The sequence below is a fragment of the Amphiprion ocellaris genome, chromosome 8, assembly GCF_022539595.1.
Source record: "Amphiprion ocellaris isolate individual 3 ecotype Okinawa chromosome 8, ASM2253959v1, whole genome shotgun sequence".
NCBI classification, from domain to species: domain Eukaryota; kingdom Metazoa; phylum Chordata; class Actinopteri; family Pomacentridae; genus Amphiprion; species Amphiprion ocellaris.
This window is the reverse complement of record NC_072773.1, coordinates 11,454,828-11,476,579: the sequence shown is the minus strand read 5'-3', so window position 1 is coordinate 11,476,579 and position 21,752 is coordinate 11,454,828. Positions and strand designations below refer to the sequence as shown.

The 21,752-nt window shown below is 39.3% G+C and overlaps 1 protein-coding gene across 1 annotated transcript; it reads left to right on the top strand.

Moving 5' to 3' along the window:
* The first annotated feature begins 763 nt into the window (after positions 1-763).
* Positions 764-21,300, top strand: clcnk (chloride channel K). The gene is made up of 20 exons (XM_035945559.2): positions 764-851; positions 951-1,106; positions 3,382-3,513; positions 3,601-3,729; positions 4,794-4,933; positions 5,051-5,128; positions 6,781-6,856; positions 7,296-7,421; positions 8,378-8,462; positions 8,711-8,812; positions 9,125-9,209; positions 9,741-9,893; positions 11,136-11,205; positions 11,362-11,472; positions 13,704-13,920; positions 17,261-17,394; positions 17,823-17,893; positions 18,295-18,375; positions 19,580-19,666; positions 21,067-21,300. Exons 2-20 carry the CDS (start codon positions 956-958, stop codon positions 21,103-21,105), a joined length of 2,067 nt encoding a protein of 688 aa, XP_035801452.2. The 5' UTR covers positions 764-851; positions 951-955; the 3' UTR covers positions 21,106-21,300.
* The last annotated feature ends 452 nt before the right edge of the window (positions 21,301-21,752 follow it).

Here is a 21,752-nt window from a genome sequence, read left to right as displayed (position 1 = left end):
GGTGTCATGAAGTAAACAGTATGTAAAAAAACAAACAAATGAAGAGCAAAATGTGCTATATAGTTACGTAATATACCTAAAAACACTGGTCCCCTTTATGCTGCTGTGTTGGTCTCCTTTATGCTGCTAAAACTCCTCTGATCCAGTGGGGCAAGACCACAGGACCTCTGAGGATGTCCTGTGGCATCAACGGGATGGTGGCAGTGAATTCTGTGGGTTTCAGGGTGGGACCTACCTAGATCAGGCTTATCCTGGCACATCCTACAGATGCTCATTAAGATTTGGATCTGGGGAGTGCGGACCCCGGGTGAACACCTTAACTCTGTCGTGTTACTTGGGCCACTCCTGAACAGTTTTTGTGGTGTGTTGTAGTGCGTTGTCCTGCTGAGGATGGTAACTGTCATCAAGGACTGCTGTTGCAATGTGTGTGTGTGTGTGTGTGTGTGTGTGTGTGTGTGGGGGGGGGATGCATGTCAAACATCCACATGAATGTCAGAACTCAAGGTTTTCCAGCAGAACGTTGCATTATAACATTTATGGAACAGGTATTATAAGACGGATTACTTTTTGCAGTATTGCTGATAATATCTCCAAAAATGTATGAATAAGCTGAGTAGAAGGAAAATGTTTTTCGCTCAACTGCATTGTAACAGTTCACGCACATAAAGGAAATCTACCAGTGTTCCTCCAAAGAGTTAACATTATAGCTGCCCTTTCAACCATGACTGCTCCATCACCTCTATGCTAATACCGTAACAGAGGGCACTTAACAACCAGGTAGCAACGCATTTACACCACACTTAGACATATGACCATATGAACAGATATAACACTAGAAGTGCAACTCAAAGGTAAGTGTCCCTGTCTATATACACATATATGTATTTAATCTTCATTAAGGCTGTTTATTTGAGACTGTTTTAGTAATACTATAATGCAAATATTTCAAGGCAAAATGAATAGCTGGGATGAGTCTCTTGGGAGTGAAACAGATGGAGAGAACAACAGCCAGGAGCAAGACAATCGGCCAGAAACATCCCATAACAAGAACTGTCTCCTGTCTCATCCATGGAAACCCTGCAGACGACCGCATGCAATTGTCAAAGGTCAGAGTGAAGTGATCACCAGAATAGTGACCCAATCAATCCATCAGAGAGCAGCTACTTGGGAGGCAGTCTTCATCATGCATGTGATCTAACACAAAAACCTGAGTTGTGTTTGACCTTAATCTGAGAAGGCATAGATTATTGTTGAGTTCAAGGGCAGCACACTCAATATTCTAGACTGTGATGATAAGATTATATCTCATGCTATTTAAATATGTATTTTTTACATTAAGACTTACTGCATGGCAGGCTGTTGTTATTTTCCTTAATACTGAGTGATAATTAGATTTTATGTTTCATTAATATTCAGAGCTCATGCTTAACTTTAATGTGTTGATGTTGTAATTTGCACTCTATGCACATATGCTATAATTTCAGTTTCATATTATGTAGTACTGTCAGTTGCTTTCCATTTGGTCAAGGCTGTTTTTTGTATTTGCATCTGAGCACATTTCAAACACAGATCCTTGAAACCTTTCTCCACTGCAAGATCTTAATAACCCTGGGACTTCGTTTGATCTTCACCTTTCAGACCTTTGTAAAGTTTGGTTTCCTCTTTTTGTTTAACTGTATTTCACAAACGAGACTACAGATATCCATAAATGAAAAAGCAACTGCAATACTAGTTATGTCCCTCTGCCCGTGTAGATTCTCAGTCATCCAGATCATCGTAATTCTAAGTGCTACAGTAAAAGGCCACTGGGATATTTCACTTCTTATTCCAAAGCTCTCTTCAGGTCTGTCTTGTGGGGAATCCTACGTTGCTCATTCAGACTCAAGACCCTCATGCATTTAGGTGTAAATGGTTGTGTAATGACCAGGTGGGGAATGATTGAAGATGTTACTGAGTAATCCGGGGGGGACTTCAAGACTGCATTATAGGTACCTGATAAGTACTGTGGCAGACTGTTTGTTCTGTTTTGAGATAGCTTCTCTAGTTTAGTGTAAATGGCTTCTCCAGTTCTTTCACATTACTATCCTTCAGAAGCAAGAGGACTGCTAAGTTTTGTCCTGATTAGCTAGCTCTCCTGGATTGTGTGATGTACTTGTGGAGCTGTTGTTTAGTCTCCCGTATATATATATATATATATATATATATATATATATATATATATATATATATATACATATATATCTGTGCATGCCTCACTGGAATGGAGTACATATACCATGCTGTTCAGTTTGTGTTTGGCTGTTGAATCCTTGGAGTAAACCATTTGTTTTGTCTTGGTCTGTTTCTGGATCTGAAATGTACCAGGATCTTATGTTTGGAGAAAATCCTTAAAACTTTCTTAGAGAGAAACACAGTATGTCTACGCTTCTGTGTGTGTGTTCCTTACTGAACTTGTCTGTACCAAGACACAGAAAAAAACAGGAGCATTCACCTTGAGGCATATGAGTTTTGTGTTGTTAATGGACCATTATTTGTTTTGAGGGGTATGATATATATCTGGGAATCTTTGGATGCGAGGTGAAAAATCTTCAAGAACCAAAAAGAGAAGGCCGGTTCTCTTTAGTAGTTATGCTACCAGTAAAAAGGACAGAAACCAGTAGCTGAAGTAGTTCTCATACTATTGTGATTTTATCTTTTCATGGTCACTAAGAAACATTCTGGTACACTGTTATATTTCAATTGATTCCAGCTTCCTCAGAATGGCCTCCTATTCTCAAATACAATTAATGAGGACCTGAATAGCTTTGTTGGTCCAGCAAACATTTTCCCATGGTCACTTTCTGAGGTATTGTTTTTTATGGTCAGAACAGATGCAATAGTAAAATGGTCATTGCTTGTCTGTTTTTTATAGCTACTGGGAAGTGATAAACCACAATCAACAATAACCCATGCAAAGACGTTAAACTTGCTTTAAGTATCACCTCCTGAACAGTTCCAGGAATTCCACAAAGCTAATAGGGAACAATGGAAACAAAAGCAGAGAATGGCTTCATGTTATGATGTGTTTCACAAAGCTTCTACAGTGGAAAGGTGTCGTCAGAGAGCCTGGCCTGGGTTAGTCAGGTGCATTATAACATCTTCATTGAGACATTGTATTGTATCTGATGCGATGTCCTGCAAATGAACACTGTTTGAACTGTCCTCTTGGTTATTGTCTTACTGCAACAGTTCTATCATTTAGCATAACTTTGAAAACCTCCTTTTACACAAGAAAACGCTCTCTGTGTTCTCACTAACATTCTACATGATTTGGATTTTACTCTGACACACTCAACATGTGTCTCAGATACATTTTTTATTCCATTTTTTTTGTATTTCCAGAGTGGCTGCTGAGGCTGAGGTTATGCCTGGGAACAGTGTGTGGCATGGAGTGGTATGGCTACGCTATTCTAGGCATTTCGACTGCCATCCTCAGCTTCCTCATGGACCTCAGTGTAACAAAGCTACTCACAGGTAGACAGACTTTAACACACACATTTACAACATGCAATCTGTGAAAGCAAAAACACAAATGGTAACTAATGCTTCTGTTACTTGTAGCTCACCAGTGGCTTTATATGAAGCTGGAGGGCAACATTCTGCTGCAGTTTTTCTGCTGGACTCTTTATCCAGCATGCCTCTGTTGTTTCGCATCATCGTTCTCCCACAACATCTGTCCCTTCTCCACAGGTCTGTCCAGCAACAGTTACGCACAAAAGATTGAAGAATTGGTTCAGAAGTCACAGTTATGGAATCTGAAAAAAAGAATCAAAGGCAGAGTATGTGCAGGAAAGCAGGTGCATGGTTAGACAGATAGGCAATCCAGATGTAGATGTAACAAGTGGACAGGCTCTTAACAACCCTGTTTTGCACTTAACAGTTTTTGTTGTTCTCTTTTTCCACTGTGCTCATTCTTATAGAAGTTTACACTGATAGGCTACCACCTGAACAAAGAACATCAGATAAGCTAGCTGTCCAGCATGATTTTGAAAGGCCACATTGTGATTTAAAAGCACTTTAAGGGTTATTTTCCTCAGTATATTCTTAAAAAAGATTATACAGTAGGATAGCAGAGAATGATATGTACGCGTCTTCTCAGTTTCTTTTGGAAACATCTAAATAAACCGTATTGAGAAAAGTCAAGTGTGATATTATCTTTAAGATTTAGTGAGTGTTGATAAGATATGTACAGTATGAAAAAGTCAACTTTGATTTGATCAGTCTCACAGAAATCTTTTAAAAGATAATATATTTCTGGGATCCACTGGTGTATGCTGATATTGCAGACAGTGCAGGAGAAGACACGTCTTTTTCTTTTTTTCCCCATGTATCCTGTCTGTCTCCTTGTCTGTTCCCAGCGACTGTTTAACTGGAGACACTGCTTCGTAGCCCACTGGTGACTCTGCTCTCTTACTTTAAAAGAAGGAAAAGAAAGATTTCAGATGAACCCTAATATGAAGAATAAGTTTGATTCATATAAATTAATTGCGTAATTAATCACTCTAAGCCAAAAAACATGTTGTGTAGATATCACAGCTTTACCACACACATTTCCAAATTGAATTATGTTTCATTTTCAGCAGCCTATTTTATGGTGATTGTTTCAAAATCCCACAGATGTCCCCACCCTCCTCTTACCAGCAATTTAATTATTCTTAAAAAATGAGTATATGTTAACTTAGAATTGCTTGTTGATTGCTATAGCACCTCTGGGTCTTTCAAAAATCTTGTCCTGTTGCTTTCTTTCCTCTCAGGCTCAGGGATACCAGAGGTGAGAACCATGATGGCTGGCATTGAAATGCCACATTACTTATCTCTCACTAATATGTTTACCAAGTTCTTGGGCCTTATCTGTACCCTTGCAGCCGGCAGCACTGCTTTTCTGGGTAAAGTGGTGAGACACAACTCAGTATATCTTTGTCACAAAAAATATGCAGCTATACATAATATCTATGCAGCTAGTTGTCTGTTATCTGCTTTATCATGGGTTTTCTATATTTCTGTACATCAGGGTCCATTTGTACATCTTTCCACCATGCTGGGAGCCTACCTGAGCAAGCTCTGCACTCTTATACAAGCCAATAAGATGGTAAACCACAGTGACACAATTCAAAAATAGAATGATTTATCCAAGTTTCTATTTCTACAAATGTCTTATCCCCTTTTTTGTTGTCACAAATAAATCCATGCCTACCAATATATTTATTTTACAGTGGATAAAATGGCCATATTTAACGATATACAATGGATGGATGATTATAAATAATATATGTCTGATTTAGGCCAGTGTTTTGGTTTTCCCACCTGTAAAGATCATTATCTTCAACCTGTTAGCAACAAAAGCTCTGATAAAGTCACTGTACACAACCTGCCCCCATTGCCAAACCACCAACAGACAAAGTTGACAATCAGTTGGTGGACATAGTGAAACATCTACCAGCTAAGGATTCAGATATTCATACCCTGCCTCACTCCCACTTCATCACACTTTGGTGTCAAATTTGCATGCACTGGACACTCACACTATACACAAACTTTTTATTGGGTGCTAAAACACAATATAGTCTGGTATAAATTAGTAGAATCCACATGCTGCTTCTTGGCTCCTACAGTAATATTTTATTCACTGCTGACATACACTGAGCAGGCATAACATTATGACCACCTGCCTGATATTGTGTTGGTCTCTTTTATGCTGCTAAACTCCTCTGACCCAGTGGGGCATGCACACAGGCCCTCTGGAGATGTCCTGTGGCACCAGGATGGTGGCAGTGAATTCTTTGGGTTGCAGGGTGGGACCTACCTCGATCAGGCTTATCCTGGTACATCCCACAGATGCTCAATAAGATTTGGATCTGGGGAGTGGGGAACCTGGGAGAACATTTTAGCTTTGTCGTGTTCCCGGGCCACTCCTGAACAGTTTTTTGTGGTGTGTTGGGGTGCGTTGTCCTGCTGAGGGTGGAAACCGGCATCAATGACTGCTGTTGGGGGGCTGGAGGTTGCTTGACCTGCAATGCTTAAGTGGGTGGTACATGTCAAACATCCACATGAATGTCAGGACTCAAGGTTTCCCAGCAAAATGTTGCATTATAACAAAATGATCGATGTTATTCACATCACCTGTCAGTGGTCATAATGTTATAGCTGATGGGTGTTAATGTTGGCCATAGGCTATGACTGAAGCAAAAACATGCAGGCCCATCCATGCATTATTTTTGCTGAGGCAAAGCCAAGCATTCCACATATCCCTTTTCCTAGTTTCATTTTCCAGCTCCTCATAGAGAATCTCAAGACATTTCAAGGCCAGACGAGATATGTAATCCCTGCAGTGACATCACATCTTAATGAGATGCCCAAGCCACCCTAGACTTTCTTATCATATGAGCATGACTTAATAAGGCCAACAAAACCATTAATTCATCCTTTATCCTTTGTAAGGTTGCCTGGAAACTCTATTTTCTTATGTGACAGTGTATCAGATGTTGTTCTCTGGCCCCAAATGGCCAAAAAGAAAGAAAGAAAATATTTCATTGGGTAAGAGAAAATGCACTTGATGGCCTTATTCTGCCCAATAATGTGACTGGGACACAACTCAAAGGTAACAGACTTAAATATTGTTTTACAAAAGAGACGATTTTTGTTTGGAACTGGACAAACAGACTTGTGAAAGGGCTGGAAAAATGAATTCTTCATGTAAAGGTGTTGAAAGAAGCAGCACATGACAGCATATGTGTCTTCTAGGCGAAAGCAGATGATGAAATGTTGGTTGTAGCTGCTGCAGTCGGCGTAGCCAGCTGCTTTGGAGCTCCCATTAGTGGTGAGAGAGCCAATAAAGGTTCAGCATAAGGAAGTCACAACTTTTATATAGCTTTTCACACCATATCTGTTCTCCTCTCACTTGTTAACACGTTTCTGTCTTTGATTTTTCCTTTGCAAACTTTGCTCTTGCCATTTATCCTCCCCACATCTCTGTTCTCCCATCATGTCTACATGTTCAGCCTTTTCTCTCTCACCTCTTCCTCATTTGATCATCTCTTCACAAAGTATTTTGATCTTCTCATACCATTTTTTTAATTCCAATTGCCATAACTGGCATAAAACACTAAACTGCTTGTCCGATAGCATAATAAATTCACATTTTTAATGTCCCACATGCAGGGAGATAAACTACTTGCTACAGATGTCTCAGAATTTCTACCCTTATAAAGAGTCTTTAGCACACTCACTCTGTTATTCCTTTGTCTCTCCTCCTGTAGGTGTGCTGTTCAGTGTGGAGGTGATGAGTTCTCACTTTGCTCTCAGACATTACTGCCCATGCTTCTTCTCAGCTGCCTGTGGGGCGTTGACCTTCCGCCTGCTCTCAGTGTGGAGTGGAGATGGAGGTAATGGATGCCATGTACAGCAGTCGCACCGTCATGGTCAACAAGGAGAAGGTCACTTTAGAGTCACTGACACCTTGACCTGTAGAAAACTTAGCAAAACATCCATCAATCTAAGATTTAGAATTTGATTGTTGAAATGTTGATTTATGTGTCATCTTCTTGTAAATTATGTGTCCAAGAATACATGCACACCCCATTCCACAACTTTTTGAGTACTTCTGGTCTGTTTTTAACTAAAGGACACCTGGCAGCAAACAGTGAAGGAAAATCTTAATGCTACAGCATACAACATTTTAGACAACTTCAACTTCCAGCGGTTTGGAGTAATCCTTCAAACCATAACCATATCCTCCTGCACAAAGCAAGGTTCATTGAGAAATGGTGATTAAAGTATGGTTCCCCAGGTTACGAAGTCCTATATAAAGCCCTCCCAAGTGAGTGGAAGTTGTTGTAGCAACATTGATGCACAGTGAAATGCTCAACAATCACATACTCTTGTAATGTTCTGGTGACCACGTGTTTTTGATGATATAGCAGGTGTGCTGACATCAACAGATGACAATCAACAATTTGTAAAAAGTCGAACATTATGTTTAATTCTGTACATACCGTTTTGTTTGTTTGGCAGTGAGCATCCTATAGTTCTACTTTTTTAAATTGAATTAGGTTTAAGCACCTTTTTTCTCACAAGGGTCTTACTTTGTACGGTAATACTCTTTATAATTATTACTGAATTGCTTTTTGTCTTCTCCCTTGTAAATTATGTTGACAGCTGTCTAATTATCTGCCTTCGTAACGACCAGGGACATCACTTCCAGCTAAATTAGCAGAAACATTTGAGTTGACAGATTGTAAATTTCAACAAAGCTTCAATGCAGTAGTGTTAGGGAATATTAGATTTTGAAAGGCTCTGGGAGAGACTGGAGTGATGACTCCAATTTGTTTTGTGCCCTCAGAGACGCTTCAGGCATTGTTCAAAACTAATTTCCCCACTGCTGTACCTTTCTACCCGTTCGAGATTCTGCTGTTTGCCTTCCTGGGGTACGTTTAATTTGACATCATCTGCATAGTTAAACAAATCCTCTATTTGCCACTGTCTTAGAAATAAAACACACATTTGGTATTCATATTCATATCAGTAGCAATGAAAAACAGTTCTGTTGTGTTTTCCTTCTGTTATGATTACCATTCAGAGTTTTTCACATAATCATTTCCTGGTCTAATGACTTCTGATTAACTGTTGCTGCTTGTCATCTCTCACTGTGGATTGTGTCACTGTCTGGAAACAGGCTGCTGTGTGGGGCTGTGAGCTGCTGCTACCTCTTCTGCCATCGACTGATTTTGCGTTTTACCAAAACAAACAGAGTGTTCATCAAGATGTTGACAACAGAGTGAGAGCTTTTCATGCCAGTTTATGATGGTGATGAGTCGTTGCAGGGTCATTTTCAGCTACATGTCAATGGACTAAGAATCCCCAGTTATCTGTGATATAGCTGTATGTTTTAAAATGTTTCTCATTTCACAATTTCCTCTGATAGCATTCAGTAGATAGCAAAATGACCAGGCCAGAGACATTTGAACTGGATTTAAGTCTGGTGCTGAGGTTTATTCTGAGGTTGCACACAACATCAAACTGAATGAGACCTGTTTCAGTTTCAGTTGGAAAGATCTAAATGCTGATATGTGTAAAAACCTCTGTGTAGGAAGGGTCTGTACTCAGGTATGGTGGTCTTCTTCCTGGCATCGCTGACGTTTCCATATTCTGCTGGTCAATACATGGCTTCTAAGGTGGGAATCAGCAGCATTTAAAGACCCAATCTGTAACTTTTTTGTGTCCGTACATGATTAATGAGACACAAATGTTGTTTCTCAACTAAGTAAGATGTTTTAATCCAGTTAACAGAGATTAATAATATGATAAACCCATTACAATGCACATTCAGTTTCTGTGTAATGTTGGTCCGTGTGTGAAATGATTAGCTAGTGAATTTGGAAGAGACACGACATTCCCAGATTCTTGGTGCAGGTATCATAGACCGTGTTGCAGGATAGGGCTGGAGAGAATTCTTACTGTTCTTCATGAAAAGACCTGTTTTTAAAGATTTATGTCTTAAGTAGAAGCAGATGAACTTGAGGCTAAGTGTATGGAAGTCAGTAACTTTTGAAAGAAGAACTGTTACTTCTGGTCTTTTTATGAGATTTGTTCACAATATCAACACACAGAAGAACATGAACCTTACACCTAAAGCTTTTTTTGAAAACAAACCTGCTTAAATTTTGTTCATACAGTAATCCAAATGTCACTAATCTGTTAATCAGTACACCATGAAGCAGCTCCTCACTTCCCTGCTGGATAATGGGCAATGGAACTCCCAATTCCGCAATGCCTCTCTGCAAGTTGAGCCTTCGCTGGGATGGAGCTCATCAGGGATTCCTGTCTACCTCTCTTTGGCTTTCTTTCTGCTTATGAAGGTGCAAAAAGTGTAAAGGTCAATTACAAAATCTTTTATTTCTTTCCAGTCCAAGAGTAGTTCCTAGCAGTGATAACATCACAGGAAAAACTGAAGATACTGAGCTGTGCATCATCTTTTATGCAGTGATAGTTGGTCATTTTTCCACCCCTATAGTGCGCATTTTTAGAGAGACAGTTTTGACGTCATTCTGCTTTTCTAAATCAGGCTATTACATTTCACCATTAGATCACACCCTACAGAGGCCATGCACATTAAGTTATCATTAGGTCATGTTTTACAGAAAACATGCCCAGACATGTTCCGACTTTGCCCTATTATTTTGTGAGATTTCATGCATAGTATACCATTATGTGTTGTTATGTTTCTAACATATTTGAATGGTTATGATGCCTTAAATTTACATTGTTACGTTTTGAGCACTCCACATTTCATTTGTCTGCAAAGCATGATTTGTCTGTTCTCCACAGACATACACACAATATCATCAAAACATAGGTGATTAGTAGAACCTTGATTATTATGTAGTTCATACACACGTCTTAACTCTATTCTTCAGTTTGATAGCATTTGCCATAATTATATAATCTTTCATACTTTTAGTATATCATATAACTGATCACAAACAGGAATTACAAGAACATGGAGGGCTCTGAGCACCACTCCTCTTGTTCTGCTGGGTCAGATTAAAGTGACCCATAATTGACATACAATAATTGACATTTTCACAGTGGCGTAAGAGAACAAAAGGAATGTCTTGCAATACTTGAGGCTCACTCATAGCAACGCTGCAGGTGTAAGAAACAATTGTTTGACATTAAACAGCTTGAAATCCCAGCAGCCAGCACAGTAATGGCCGAGTTAGTGGTGATCCACATATCCCTTTTTCTCATTTGTGTTCGAAGCAAACAGAAAACCGATTTTGTGTTGTAGCAAAAACAGCTTAAAATGTGATCATTTCTGCATTGAGGACAGTTTCTGATACCCATTCAAGTAAAGCTCCTCTAATGCATGAAGCTCTGAGAGAAACCAGAGAAGGATCCATTTACTATGAGGTTTTCTCCTATTACCACCTGTAAAATCTGAAACGCAAATGTGCATGATTCAATACTTATTCATATAAAAGCGAGAGCATTGCAAAGACTTCCCTGTGCACAGACCAGCGGTGAGTCATCTGCTGTGGTGCAGATGTTAGTCGAGCTTTAAAGATTTGGCAGTGAGTGTGTCTGTTTTTCATTCTGAGATGTGGATGCTGGTCCTCGCCTGCACTCTTCCTCTGCCTGCTGGATACTTCATGCCAGTGTTTGTCTACGGTCAGTAAAGAGACAGATTTTTTGCAGAATATTGAAATGGCTCAACCATAAATTTAAATGTCAGAAGTCTGTCTCATTGCATTCTCTCTTCACATAAAAACTCAGCAAGTGTTTTCCTGATATGGCAGACTAAACAATGTGCTTTTTCTTTTTCAGGGGCAGCTATTGGCCGTTTGCTTGGAGAAGGAGTAGCTTATGTATCTTCTACTGGAGGGACATCAGGCCAGCAGTGGGCTTCTATAAACCCTGGAGGCTATGCACTCGCTGGTAACAAAATTTGATCAGAAACTCTTGGCATAGTGATGACAGGCAGCTACAGACAGATCCATAAATATTTGGACATTGACACAGTTTTCAGTGTTTGCGCTCTGTACACCACCACAATGGATTTGAAATGAAACAATCAAGATGTGTTTTAAGTGCAGACTTTCAGCTTTAATTTGAGGGTATTTACATCCAGATCAGGTGAACAGTGTAGGAATTACAACACATTTTATGTGTCCTCCACCTGGTGAGGTCAACTCTCAATATGAAGTCCAAAGAGCATCACTATCATCAAGGAAGCCATCATTAGACTGAAAAACTACAAAAACATTAGGTGTGGCCAAATCAACTGTTTGGTGCATTCTTAAAAAGAAAGAATGTGCTGGTGAGATCAGCAATGCCAAAAGACCCAGAAGACCACAGAAAACAAATTCGGTGGATGACAGAAGAATCCTTTCCCTGGTCAAGAAAAAACCCTTCACAAAGTTGGCCAGATCAAGAACACTCTCCAAGAGGTAGACATACCAATGCCACAGTCAACAGTTAAGAGAAGACTTCACCAGAGTGAATGCAGAGATTTCACCACAAGGTGTAAACCATTGGTGAGCCTCAAAAACAGGAGGGCCAGATTAGAGTTTCTCAAAAAAAAAAAAAAACATCTAAAAGTGCCTGTGCAGTTCTGGAACAACATCCTATGGACAGATGAGGCAAAGATCAGCTTGTACCAGACTGATGGGAAGAGAAGAGTCAGGAGAAGGGAAGGAACTGCTCAACATCCAAAGACCACCTCATCAGTGAAGCATGGTGGTGGTAGTATGATGGTGTGTGCATGTATGACTGCCAATGAAACTGGTTTATTTATTGATGATGTGACTACTGAAAAAAGCAGCAGGATGAATTCTGAAGTGTTTCGGGCAATATTATCTGCTCATACTCGGCTAAATGCTTCAGAAGTCATTGGACGCTGCTTCATGGTGCAGATGGACAATGACCTGAAGCATACTGTGAAAGCAACCAAAGAGCTTTTTTAAGGCAAAGAAATGAAATGTTCTGCAGTGACCAAATCATCTGACCTGAATCCAGTTGAGCATGCATTTCACTTGTTGAAGACAAAACTGAAGGGAAAATGCCCCAAGAACAATCAGAAACTGAAGACAGCAGCAGTAGAGGCCTGGCAGAGCATCACCAGGGACCAAACCCTCTGCTGATGTCTATGGATTCCAGACTTCAGGCTGTCATTGACTGCAAAGGATTTACAACCAAATATTAAAAGTGACAATTTGATTTATGATTATGTTAGTTTGTCCAATTACTTTTGGTCCCTTAAAAAGATGGAGGACACATATAAAATATGCTATAATTCCTCCACTGTTCACCTGAGTTGGATGTAAATGCCCTCAAATTGAAGCTGAAAGTCTGCACTTAAAGCACATCTTGATTGTTTCATTTCAAATCCATTGTGGTGGTGTACAAAGTCGAAATGCTGAAAATTGTGTCAATGTCCAAATATTTTTGGACCTGACTATATATCTGCCGTGTTAATATCCCTCTTTCAGGTATTTTAACATGTTGTGAATGTTGTAGTGGTTTTGATGAGGTACTTTCAATTTCACATCAAATCTGCCTTTAGCTCATATCATTTAACAAACTATATAAATCTTTTCACATAAACTTATTTCAGAAAACTGCAAGAATTGTGTGCTTCAAATCAACATGTAAAACCCTACAAACCTGTCAAATATGTTTGCAAAAATGTTGCATGTGATTTAGCAGTGCTGTAGATAAAACATCTTGTCAAAAAAAAAGAAAAAAGTGAAAAGTAATACATACACCAATCAGATGTTACATTAAAACCACACACCAAATATTGTGTAGGTCCCCCTGGTGCTTCCAAAACAGCTTTGACCTATAGGTGAATGGATGCAGGAGCTCTGGGGGTGTCACTAGAACACTGACCAGAGGGGGTTACAGGGTAGGACTCTCACATGCTTGATCAGATTTATATACTGGAAGTTTAGAGGCCAGGTCAACACAACACAGGGAGTTTCTAACAGCATCTCATTTAACAAGATAATCAGTCTATTCACTTCACCTGTTTCAATGTTGTGGCTGATGGGTTTATGTATAATGTGTTTGATAAACTTTGATAAATCACTGATAAACTGATACTGATCAAAAATATTACCCACAGTGAAAACAATGTTTATATGTTAAGCATAGTTTCTGCTTTGTAGGTGCAGCAGCTTTCTCTGGAGCTGTGACACACACATTGTCCCCAGTTCTCCTGGCTGTGGAGTTGACTGGCCAGTTCAGTCATGCTGTACCCATCCTCCTCGCCACTCTGCTGGCCAATGCCCTGGCACGCTCCGGTCACCGCCCATCTTTCTATGATGCAATCTCCATCAGCAAGAGGCTCCCACACCTGCCCTCTCTGAGGAAGGCAAATCCTCGGTAAGTAAAAACAAACCAAACTTTGGAGATAAGAAAGATACTGAACCAGTGTGTGTGCCAACAGTGATGTGGAAACTAAGTCCTAAATCATGGGCCAGAGTCTAAGACTTGACCACGTTCAAATGTCCAAAAAGCTTCTCTAAAGAGCTTAAAGAAAATCACCATGAGAAGTTAGCAGTCAGGGGCAGCAGGATTTATTATTGACAGAAAATCCAGGAGTAGCTCATAACAGTGATAACACCACAGGAAAAATCGAAGATACTGAGTTGTGCATCATCTTTTATGCTGTGAGAGCTGGTCACTTTTTCCACGCCTATAGTGCATATTTTTAGAGACACAGGTTTGACACCAGTATACTTTTATAAATGCATTGGTCAGATCTTGCCTTGAGGTTATCATATTTCACCGTTAGGTCACACAGAGGACATGTGCATTAGGTTATCTTTTAGGTCATGTTTTACAGAGAACACGCCCAGACACATTCAGATTCTGCCCTAGTCTCCTGTACACACATCCCTATTATTTTGTGACAGCGTTTATGCTTGTAACACCATTATATACTGTTATGTTTCTTATACAATTTTTTAAGAGTTATATTACCTTAAGTTTACACCATTATGTTTTGAGTACTCCAAATTTCATTTTCTAAAAAGCATATGATTTGTCTTCACGCCAAAAATACATTTTACTTTATGTATTAGTTGTGTGTGTGTGTGTGTCCTCCGCAGACACACACACCATACCATCACAACACCAGTCTTTACTAGAATGTTCATCATTATGTACACTACCAGTCAAAAGTTTGGACACATCTTCTTATTCAGTGCTTTTTATTTATTTGTATTATTTTCTACATTGTACGTTAATACTGAAAACGAGCACTTTTTTTTGTTTACAACATAATTCCATATGTATTCTTTTATAGTTTTGATGTCTTCAGTATTAATCTACAATGTACAAAATAATTAAATTAAAAACCATTGAATAAGAAGATGTGTCCAAACTTTAGTAATATATTTCACACGTGTTTTAACTCTATTCTTAAGTCTAATAGCATTTGCTATATCTATATCATCTTTTACTTTTAGCACATCGTACCCCAAAAAAAAAACCAAAACCCAAAACAGCAGACTGTGTGTTAGCTAATAGCTAATTGTATTTAGAGCATGAAAATTCTTAAACACCAGTTTATGGGGAACACATGACATAAATTTTATGGTATTTTATTTTTTTTTGTACGCTAATGGCAGTTCTAAGCATTGAGAGGCATTCAGAGAGAATTATTTCATCAGCTGACAGATAGATGCAATTAACTTTGTTAGACATGTTTTGGATTCTGACAACTGTATGATCCCTTGATTTTTAATTTAGTGCAGGGAACTGATCAGAAGTTTCCTCCAAAACCCTTCATTTTATATCAGTACAACTCTAAGACTAACTGTAAGTCACTAAATGACATGTCATAATTGACAATTTCAATATGTAACTTAGAAATGGATGATTAAACCTTTTCACTGCTCACTCACAGCAACATTGCAGGTGGAAAGACAGATTTTGTGAATCTCAGCAGGCTGTCAAGTAATGGCTCAGGTATTGATCAAGAATCGAATCAACTGTAGTTAGCCACTAATCTATTAATCCCTGTTTGTGCTCAGAGGGAGGCATGTGCAGGCAGCAAGAATATTTATGTATATATATGGACAAGAAGCTCAGTAGATAAAAGTCTGTGAGGAACCTGCTTTTCCAGACAGTGCATCTGCTGGAAGATTCACTGACTATATATATTTTTTCCATTACCAGGTGCAAATGTGAAGTTACAGTTGAGTGACAAATTAAAGGAAAAAAATGTTGTGATTTACTGATTAAAGTTATAAATATAGAACTGGCTTATTACTATATTGGCTGAAGGTTACATGGCTTCCGTAAATGCAGAGGTGTTTTTGGGATCTTTATACATTGAAGGCGTAGCCCAGGAGTTTTTAGAGTTTGCATGATAATTCAAATCATTAAAATGTATATAGAGTGTGTCTCGGTAAAGGCAAAGTAAGTTTATCCCACTTCCTTTCTATGTTCAGTCGTTGTTCCACATTAAATAGTATTTATCAATATATAATGAGTCCAGGATTTTTAGACCAATGGTTCTCTAACTGTGTGTCTTGGAATTGATCTTTTCTATTGATGATTGACAGCAAAAACATATTGTGAAGGAAATATAAATATTATATAAATTTATATATAAATATTTAAATAAATTTATATATAAATATTTTCATGAATGTATTAAATAGGAATTTGGGTGACTCAGCCTTTAAATTATCCAGGTGATGAAATGCAGCTGCTGGTGAGGAGACACAATTCCTCATCAAATCCCATAACACAATACCTAATAAGAATATTTATTATTCTTATTATTCTTAGTATTCTTATCATAATAGTAACATAATGTCACTTTTGCAAATATTCTGTTGTGATACTCTTGGTAATAAAACATGACATGATAGAAAGATAATTAGACTTTAGGAAACAGACCAGACTTTGCAAACAGTGAAACCTTATTTCAACCCTATTATATTATATTATGGACACTAAAGCATAATCGTAATGACAAAAACTTTTTGTTGTTATTCTTACTTTTGGAAACAAATATTAAAAAAAAAAAAAAAAAAAAGACCTGGGCCTATTTATAAAACATTTGGGGCCACAGAGGCCCAGGCCTAACATCCCTGCCTGTTAAATGTATTTGAATGTAGAGAAGGTTTTGTAATAAAATGTGACAAGAGTTCTTTAAGAACTGTAATCAAGACATAAATTCACTAGAAATGAACACGAGTTGACAAAAAATCATTTCTCAATGCTTCCTTGGCCCAACAGAGGATCTTACTACTTTTTACCTGCACAGGATTTCAGGTTGTGTATCCAAATTTAGACACCTCATGAATCCTCTTGCTGTCTGTCAGACATACGATTTGAATCCACTTGACAATGTTTTTGGAATAACAAAAAGTTTTATGTTGGTGTGAAGCCCTTCCCTGCCCTGACAGCAAAGACTGTCTGTTCCTCCAGCCAGCATTATACAACACACAGTCTGAGGACTGCAGGGCTACTTCTGTTAGCTCATGTTTGTTTCTAGGAACAAACAGCAATTATTACCAGTATCACATGTCATTTTGTGAATCCTTACAACATCAGAATACATTTGAAATTTCTTTGAATGTTAAATTGCTGTGAAATTAAATAATTCCCGTATTAGCACACTGCATGACATGATTTCATAGGTTATGATTTCATTGAACTCCAGCTGCTTCAGTTCCAGGTGTGACACGGTTCATCTGTTTTGCAGGATTCCCTCCACACCACTTGGACAGGTTTTGGGAGTGAAATCAGTCCAGCTTCAAAAAGCAGCAGGGCCAGTGGAGGTTCAGCATGCTGTCAATAGCAGCACTGACACACAAATCCCTGTGGTGGAGTCACATGGTGGGCAAACAACTGTTTCGTCTAAATCTTCTCACAAAAAAAGATAAAATACTCTTGAGGATATGGAACATTGGTACAAAGTCAGTATAATCTTCAAGCAAATATCATACACATGTTGGTGAAGCACAGTAATGACACCACATAGAGCCAAAGAAAGGAAAAGAGAAAACTAATATCCAGATAATAGGAAAAAATGTCACTGTCCCAAAGATTGTAGTAATGCCATAGTGTGAAAGTGTCTCACTGAGGGGCTGACAATTGTGAGAAAACAGTCGATTGGCCACCTGAGCCTTTGAGCAGCAATCACATGGATGAATTCTTATGTTTGGAACAGACGACTCAAAGCCACTAGAGAGCTGCGCACACTTTAAACTGTAGCACCAACTGTGGCAGGGAAAATTGATTTGCTCTCCTCTCTTCTGTTAAAGAGTCGCAGGTTTTGCTGGGATTTGTTCTGCCGCCAGAGCTGCTGATGTTCCTACGTCACTGTAAGGCTGAGGTAAAGGCTTTGTGTAGATAGACAGGTAGCTGCAGAGGGAGCTAGTTTAAAAAGCAGGTCATGTCTTTACAATCCGTTTGACACTGACTGAATGTAAAACAGTGACAAAACGAGGATGGGAACAAGATTTACAGAGAGGACTGCTGCCGATGCAGAAGCTCATTTTGTGACAGCTCACGTCCATTTCAAAGCATAATCTATTCACTGAAAAATGCTCGATGAAAACAGAGCTGCTTATCAAAAACGGCTTTTAAAAAAGATAGGACTGCGACAATGGTCAAAGATAAACTATAAAAAGTATTGAATTGGTTTTTCAGGGGAATAGAAACAGCTAATACTGACTGCTGTGTGACACACATGCCTATGACATCAACTCAACATGTTTGTGCTGTTCTGTGCAGGGTCTGGAGAAACATCTGGATGAGGTCTGCTGCATTCACCCAACTTCTGTCCTGTTATCACCTCACAACACTGTTCAGGAGGTAGGGAGATTTTGAGAAATGTATACAGCATGGATACATTTAACGAAATAGTTTAACACGTTGTCAGTTCACCCCAGAACGCCCTCAGTTTTGGACCTATAGGCTGTATCTATCTGCATGTGTGTCATGGTTCCACATAGAAAAGGATTCTCAGAGGATATGAAAACTTTGACTGTGAGACCTCACAAAAGAAAAGGATTCAGGAAGATCATTTTCCAACTAATAGTCAGTGGAAACAGATACAACAGTAAACAGGAGATACAGAATGAGCCATAGTACAACTAGTCAAAGCTGCAGTGGCCAAGCTCCTAAACCTGTGCCATGGACACTATCCTTTCCAACTCAGTGCACTCTCAATGTGGATGCTGATTTCAAACGTGACAACTGCACATTAGAGCTTTTGTATTTTAAACTTGAGACTCAAAAAGTGCCTTAAGGTCTGACACTGTCCCATACTAACAAGAGATGTGGAAATTACTTTTTAACTCTCTCTTTTACTTTATGCATTTCCTGTCTCACGAACTGAATGCATGCAATGTGATGCATACAGTTTTCCTACTGTAAAAGCACAATTTGTCTAGTGAGATTACAAACATATGGTCACTCAAGTTGGCAGATATAATGCGGTCCCTTACCTGAGAATCTGTATAGCTCAGAGAAAAAGAGTGGTTCCAGCCAAATAACCCAGACTCTGAACAGAACCTCCTCTGGAGCAGGTTAGCTATACAGCAACACCTGCCATGGTGATCAAGAGAAATTAAAGGAGAGCCATCTTCATGACTCTGAAATCTCTGGCTTACACTCAACACTCTGTAGTAGACCCCTCTGTTCTCATCAATGAAAATCCACCTTCATATTACTTACCACTAAATAGCAGACAGAGGTAACTATAGTGTAGCATTTAGCAGAAAAAGAGCATTGTAATTCCCTCAGGAGTTGGTAGAGATCAAAAACAGATCTAAAAGAGAGTGAAGATTAATCTTACACTTAAAATGCTCCATAACATAGATGGGCAGAAATATCAATGAAAAAATATGTGTTTACACCTTATTCCTGCTGCCCTCAAGTGACCAACAACAAAAAGAAAAAGTTATTGCAGATTTAATGACATGAGATTAGCATTCATCTTCTCTTTCCCAAAGAGTAGTGAACTTCTAATTTAAAATCAGTGACTTAAGATCTCTTTTTCACTGTGTTCTTTCAGGCTGTCAGTATACTGACTCTAGTTGGAGCCCAGACCTTGTTTGTAGCAGACAGAGGAAGGCTACTTGGCCTCATCACATGGCCAGAGGTAGTGAGTGTTTGCATGTCATGAGGGAATTTATAATCACAAATATACACTCATTAGGCATAACATTATGACCACCTGCCTAATCTTGTGGTAGTCCCCTATTTGCCAAAGCAGCCCTGACCCGTAGAAGCATGGACTCTGCTAGACTCCTGAAGGTGTGCTGTGATATCTGGAACCAAGGTGTTAGCAGCAGATCCTTTAAGTCCTGGAAGTTGCGAGGTGGGGCCTCCATGGATCGGACTTGTTTGTCCAGCACATCCCTGGGGAATTTGGAGGCCATGTCAAAACTTCAAATTTGTTGTTGTTCTCCTGAAACCATTCCTGAATCATTTTTGCTTTGTGGTATGGTGTATTATCCTGCTGAAAGAGGCCACAGCCATCAGGGAAAACCGTTTCCATGAAAGGATGTACATGGTCTGCAACAATGCGTAGGTAGGTGGTATATGTCAAAGTAACATCCGCATGGATGGCAAGACTCAAGGTTTCCAGCAGTAGTGCATCCTGGTGCCATGTGTTCCCCAGGTAAGCGACGCACTTGACCATCCACGTGATGAAAATGGGATTCATCAGACCAGGCCACCTTCTTCAATTACCTCCGTGGTCCAGTTCTGATGCTCACATGCCCATTGTTGCCATTTGGGCGATGTTACCATGGACACCATAACTGGTCTTCAGCTATGCAGCCCCATACACAACAAACTGTGATGCACTGTGTATTCTGACACCTTTCTATCAGAACCAGCATTAACTTCTTCAGCAGTTTGAGCAACAGTAGCTCCTCTGTTGGATCGGACCACACAGTCCTGCCTTCCCTCCCCACGTACATCAATGAGCCTTGGCCACCCATGACCCTGTCACTGTTACACTACTGTTCCCTCCATTCCTTCCCATTTTTGATAGATACTGACCACTGCAGATCAGGAACACCCTACAAGAGCTGCAATTTTGGAGATGCTCTGACCCAGTCATTTAGCCATCACAATCTGACCCTTGTCAAACTCGCTCAAATCCTTACACTTGCCCATTTTTACTTCTTCTAACACATCAACTTTGAGGACAAAATGTTCTCTTGCTCACTAATATATTCAACCCACTAACAGGAGCCATGATGAAGAGATGATCAGTGTTATTCACTTCATCTGTCAGTGGTCATAATGTTATGCCTGATCAGTGTAATTGTCAATGTTATATCAGTACTCTGTATGATCATGTTATATTTCTCTGTGGGCATTTGTCTCATCCAATTGTGTTTTGATTTTTCAAACAAGACCACATCTCTGTATGGGTTTTTGAAAATTATGCAAGCTGTAAGAGGCAAAATGGCTACTCATGGATTCATAGCAGTCTCTTTCTTTCCTTCTCTTCCTCCCCTCTCTCCCTTTCTCTATTTCCTCCTCCAGATAAAGAGAATACTGGAGGACTTGGCCGATGAAATCTAAGCAGCATCACACAGGAAATAAACACATTGGACGACCGTTTTATGTCAGCAAATATAAATCCATCTCTGTCTGATTAGCTTGTAAGGAAGTCTTTGTTTATTCATGATAACATCTCATCATTCCTCAAGTGTGACAATATTTACACAAAACTGTCATTAACTGGAAGCTCCTATGATAAACATCGATCAGAGCTCATTGTCTGGCCTTTCATTATAATTTGCAGGATCTTATCCACTGAGGAAACAGTTTAATTCACTGATCTGGACTCTGTGACACAGAACATTTTTGAATGTGTCTATCCAGATTCATACCCAGTGGGCATGAATACAAAAGCCTGAAACACTGCTGTGTACTGGTTAGCACACTGAATCCCTGCTGGTGTGTTTTTCCTCCTAAACCACACTTCTCAGTGAGTATCTGTTGAATATGTATTAGCTCCTGTGGTGGCATATGGTTTGTTTTGTATGTTTAACTACAAGCTGTGTATTTCCCCCTAAATCATGTTCTAAAGCAGGGGTTTAAAGTCTGACACTGTTGGGCTACAGTCAGCAAAGATGGACCAACATCCATCCATCCGTCCATCCATCCATCCATCCATCCATCCATTATCTATAAACCACTTAATCCTCATTAGGGTCATGGGGGGG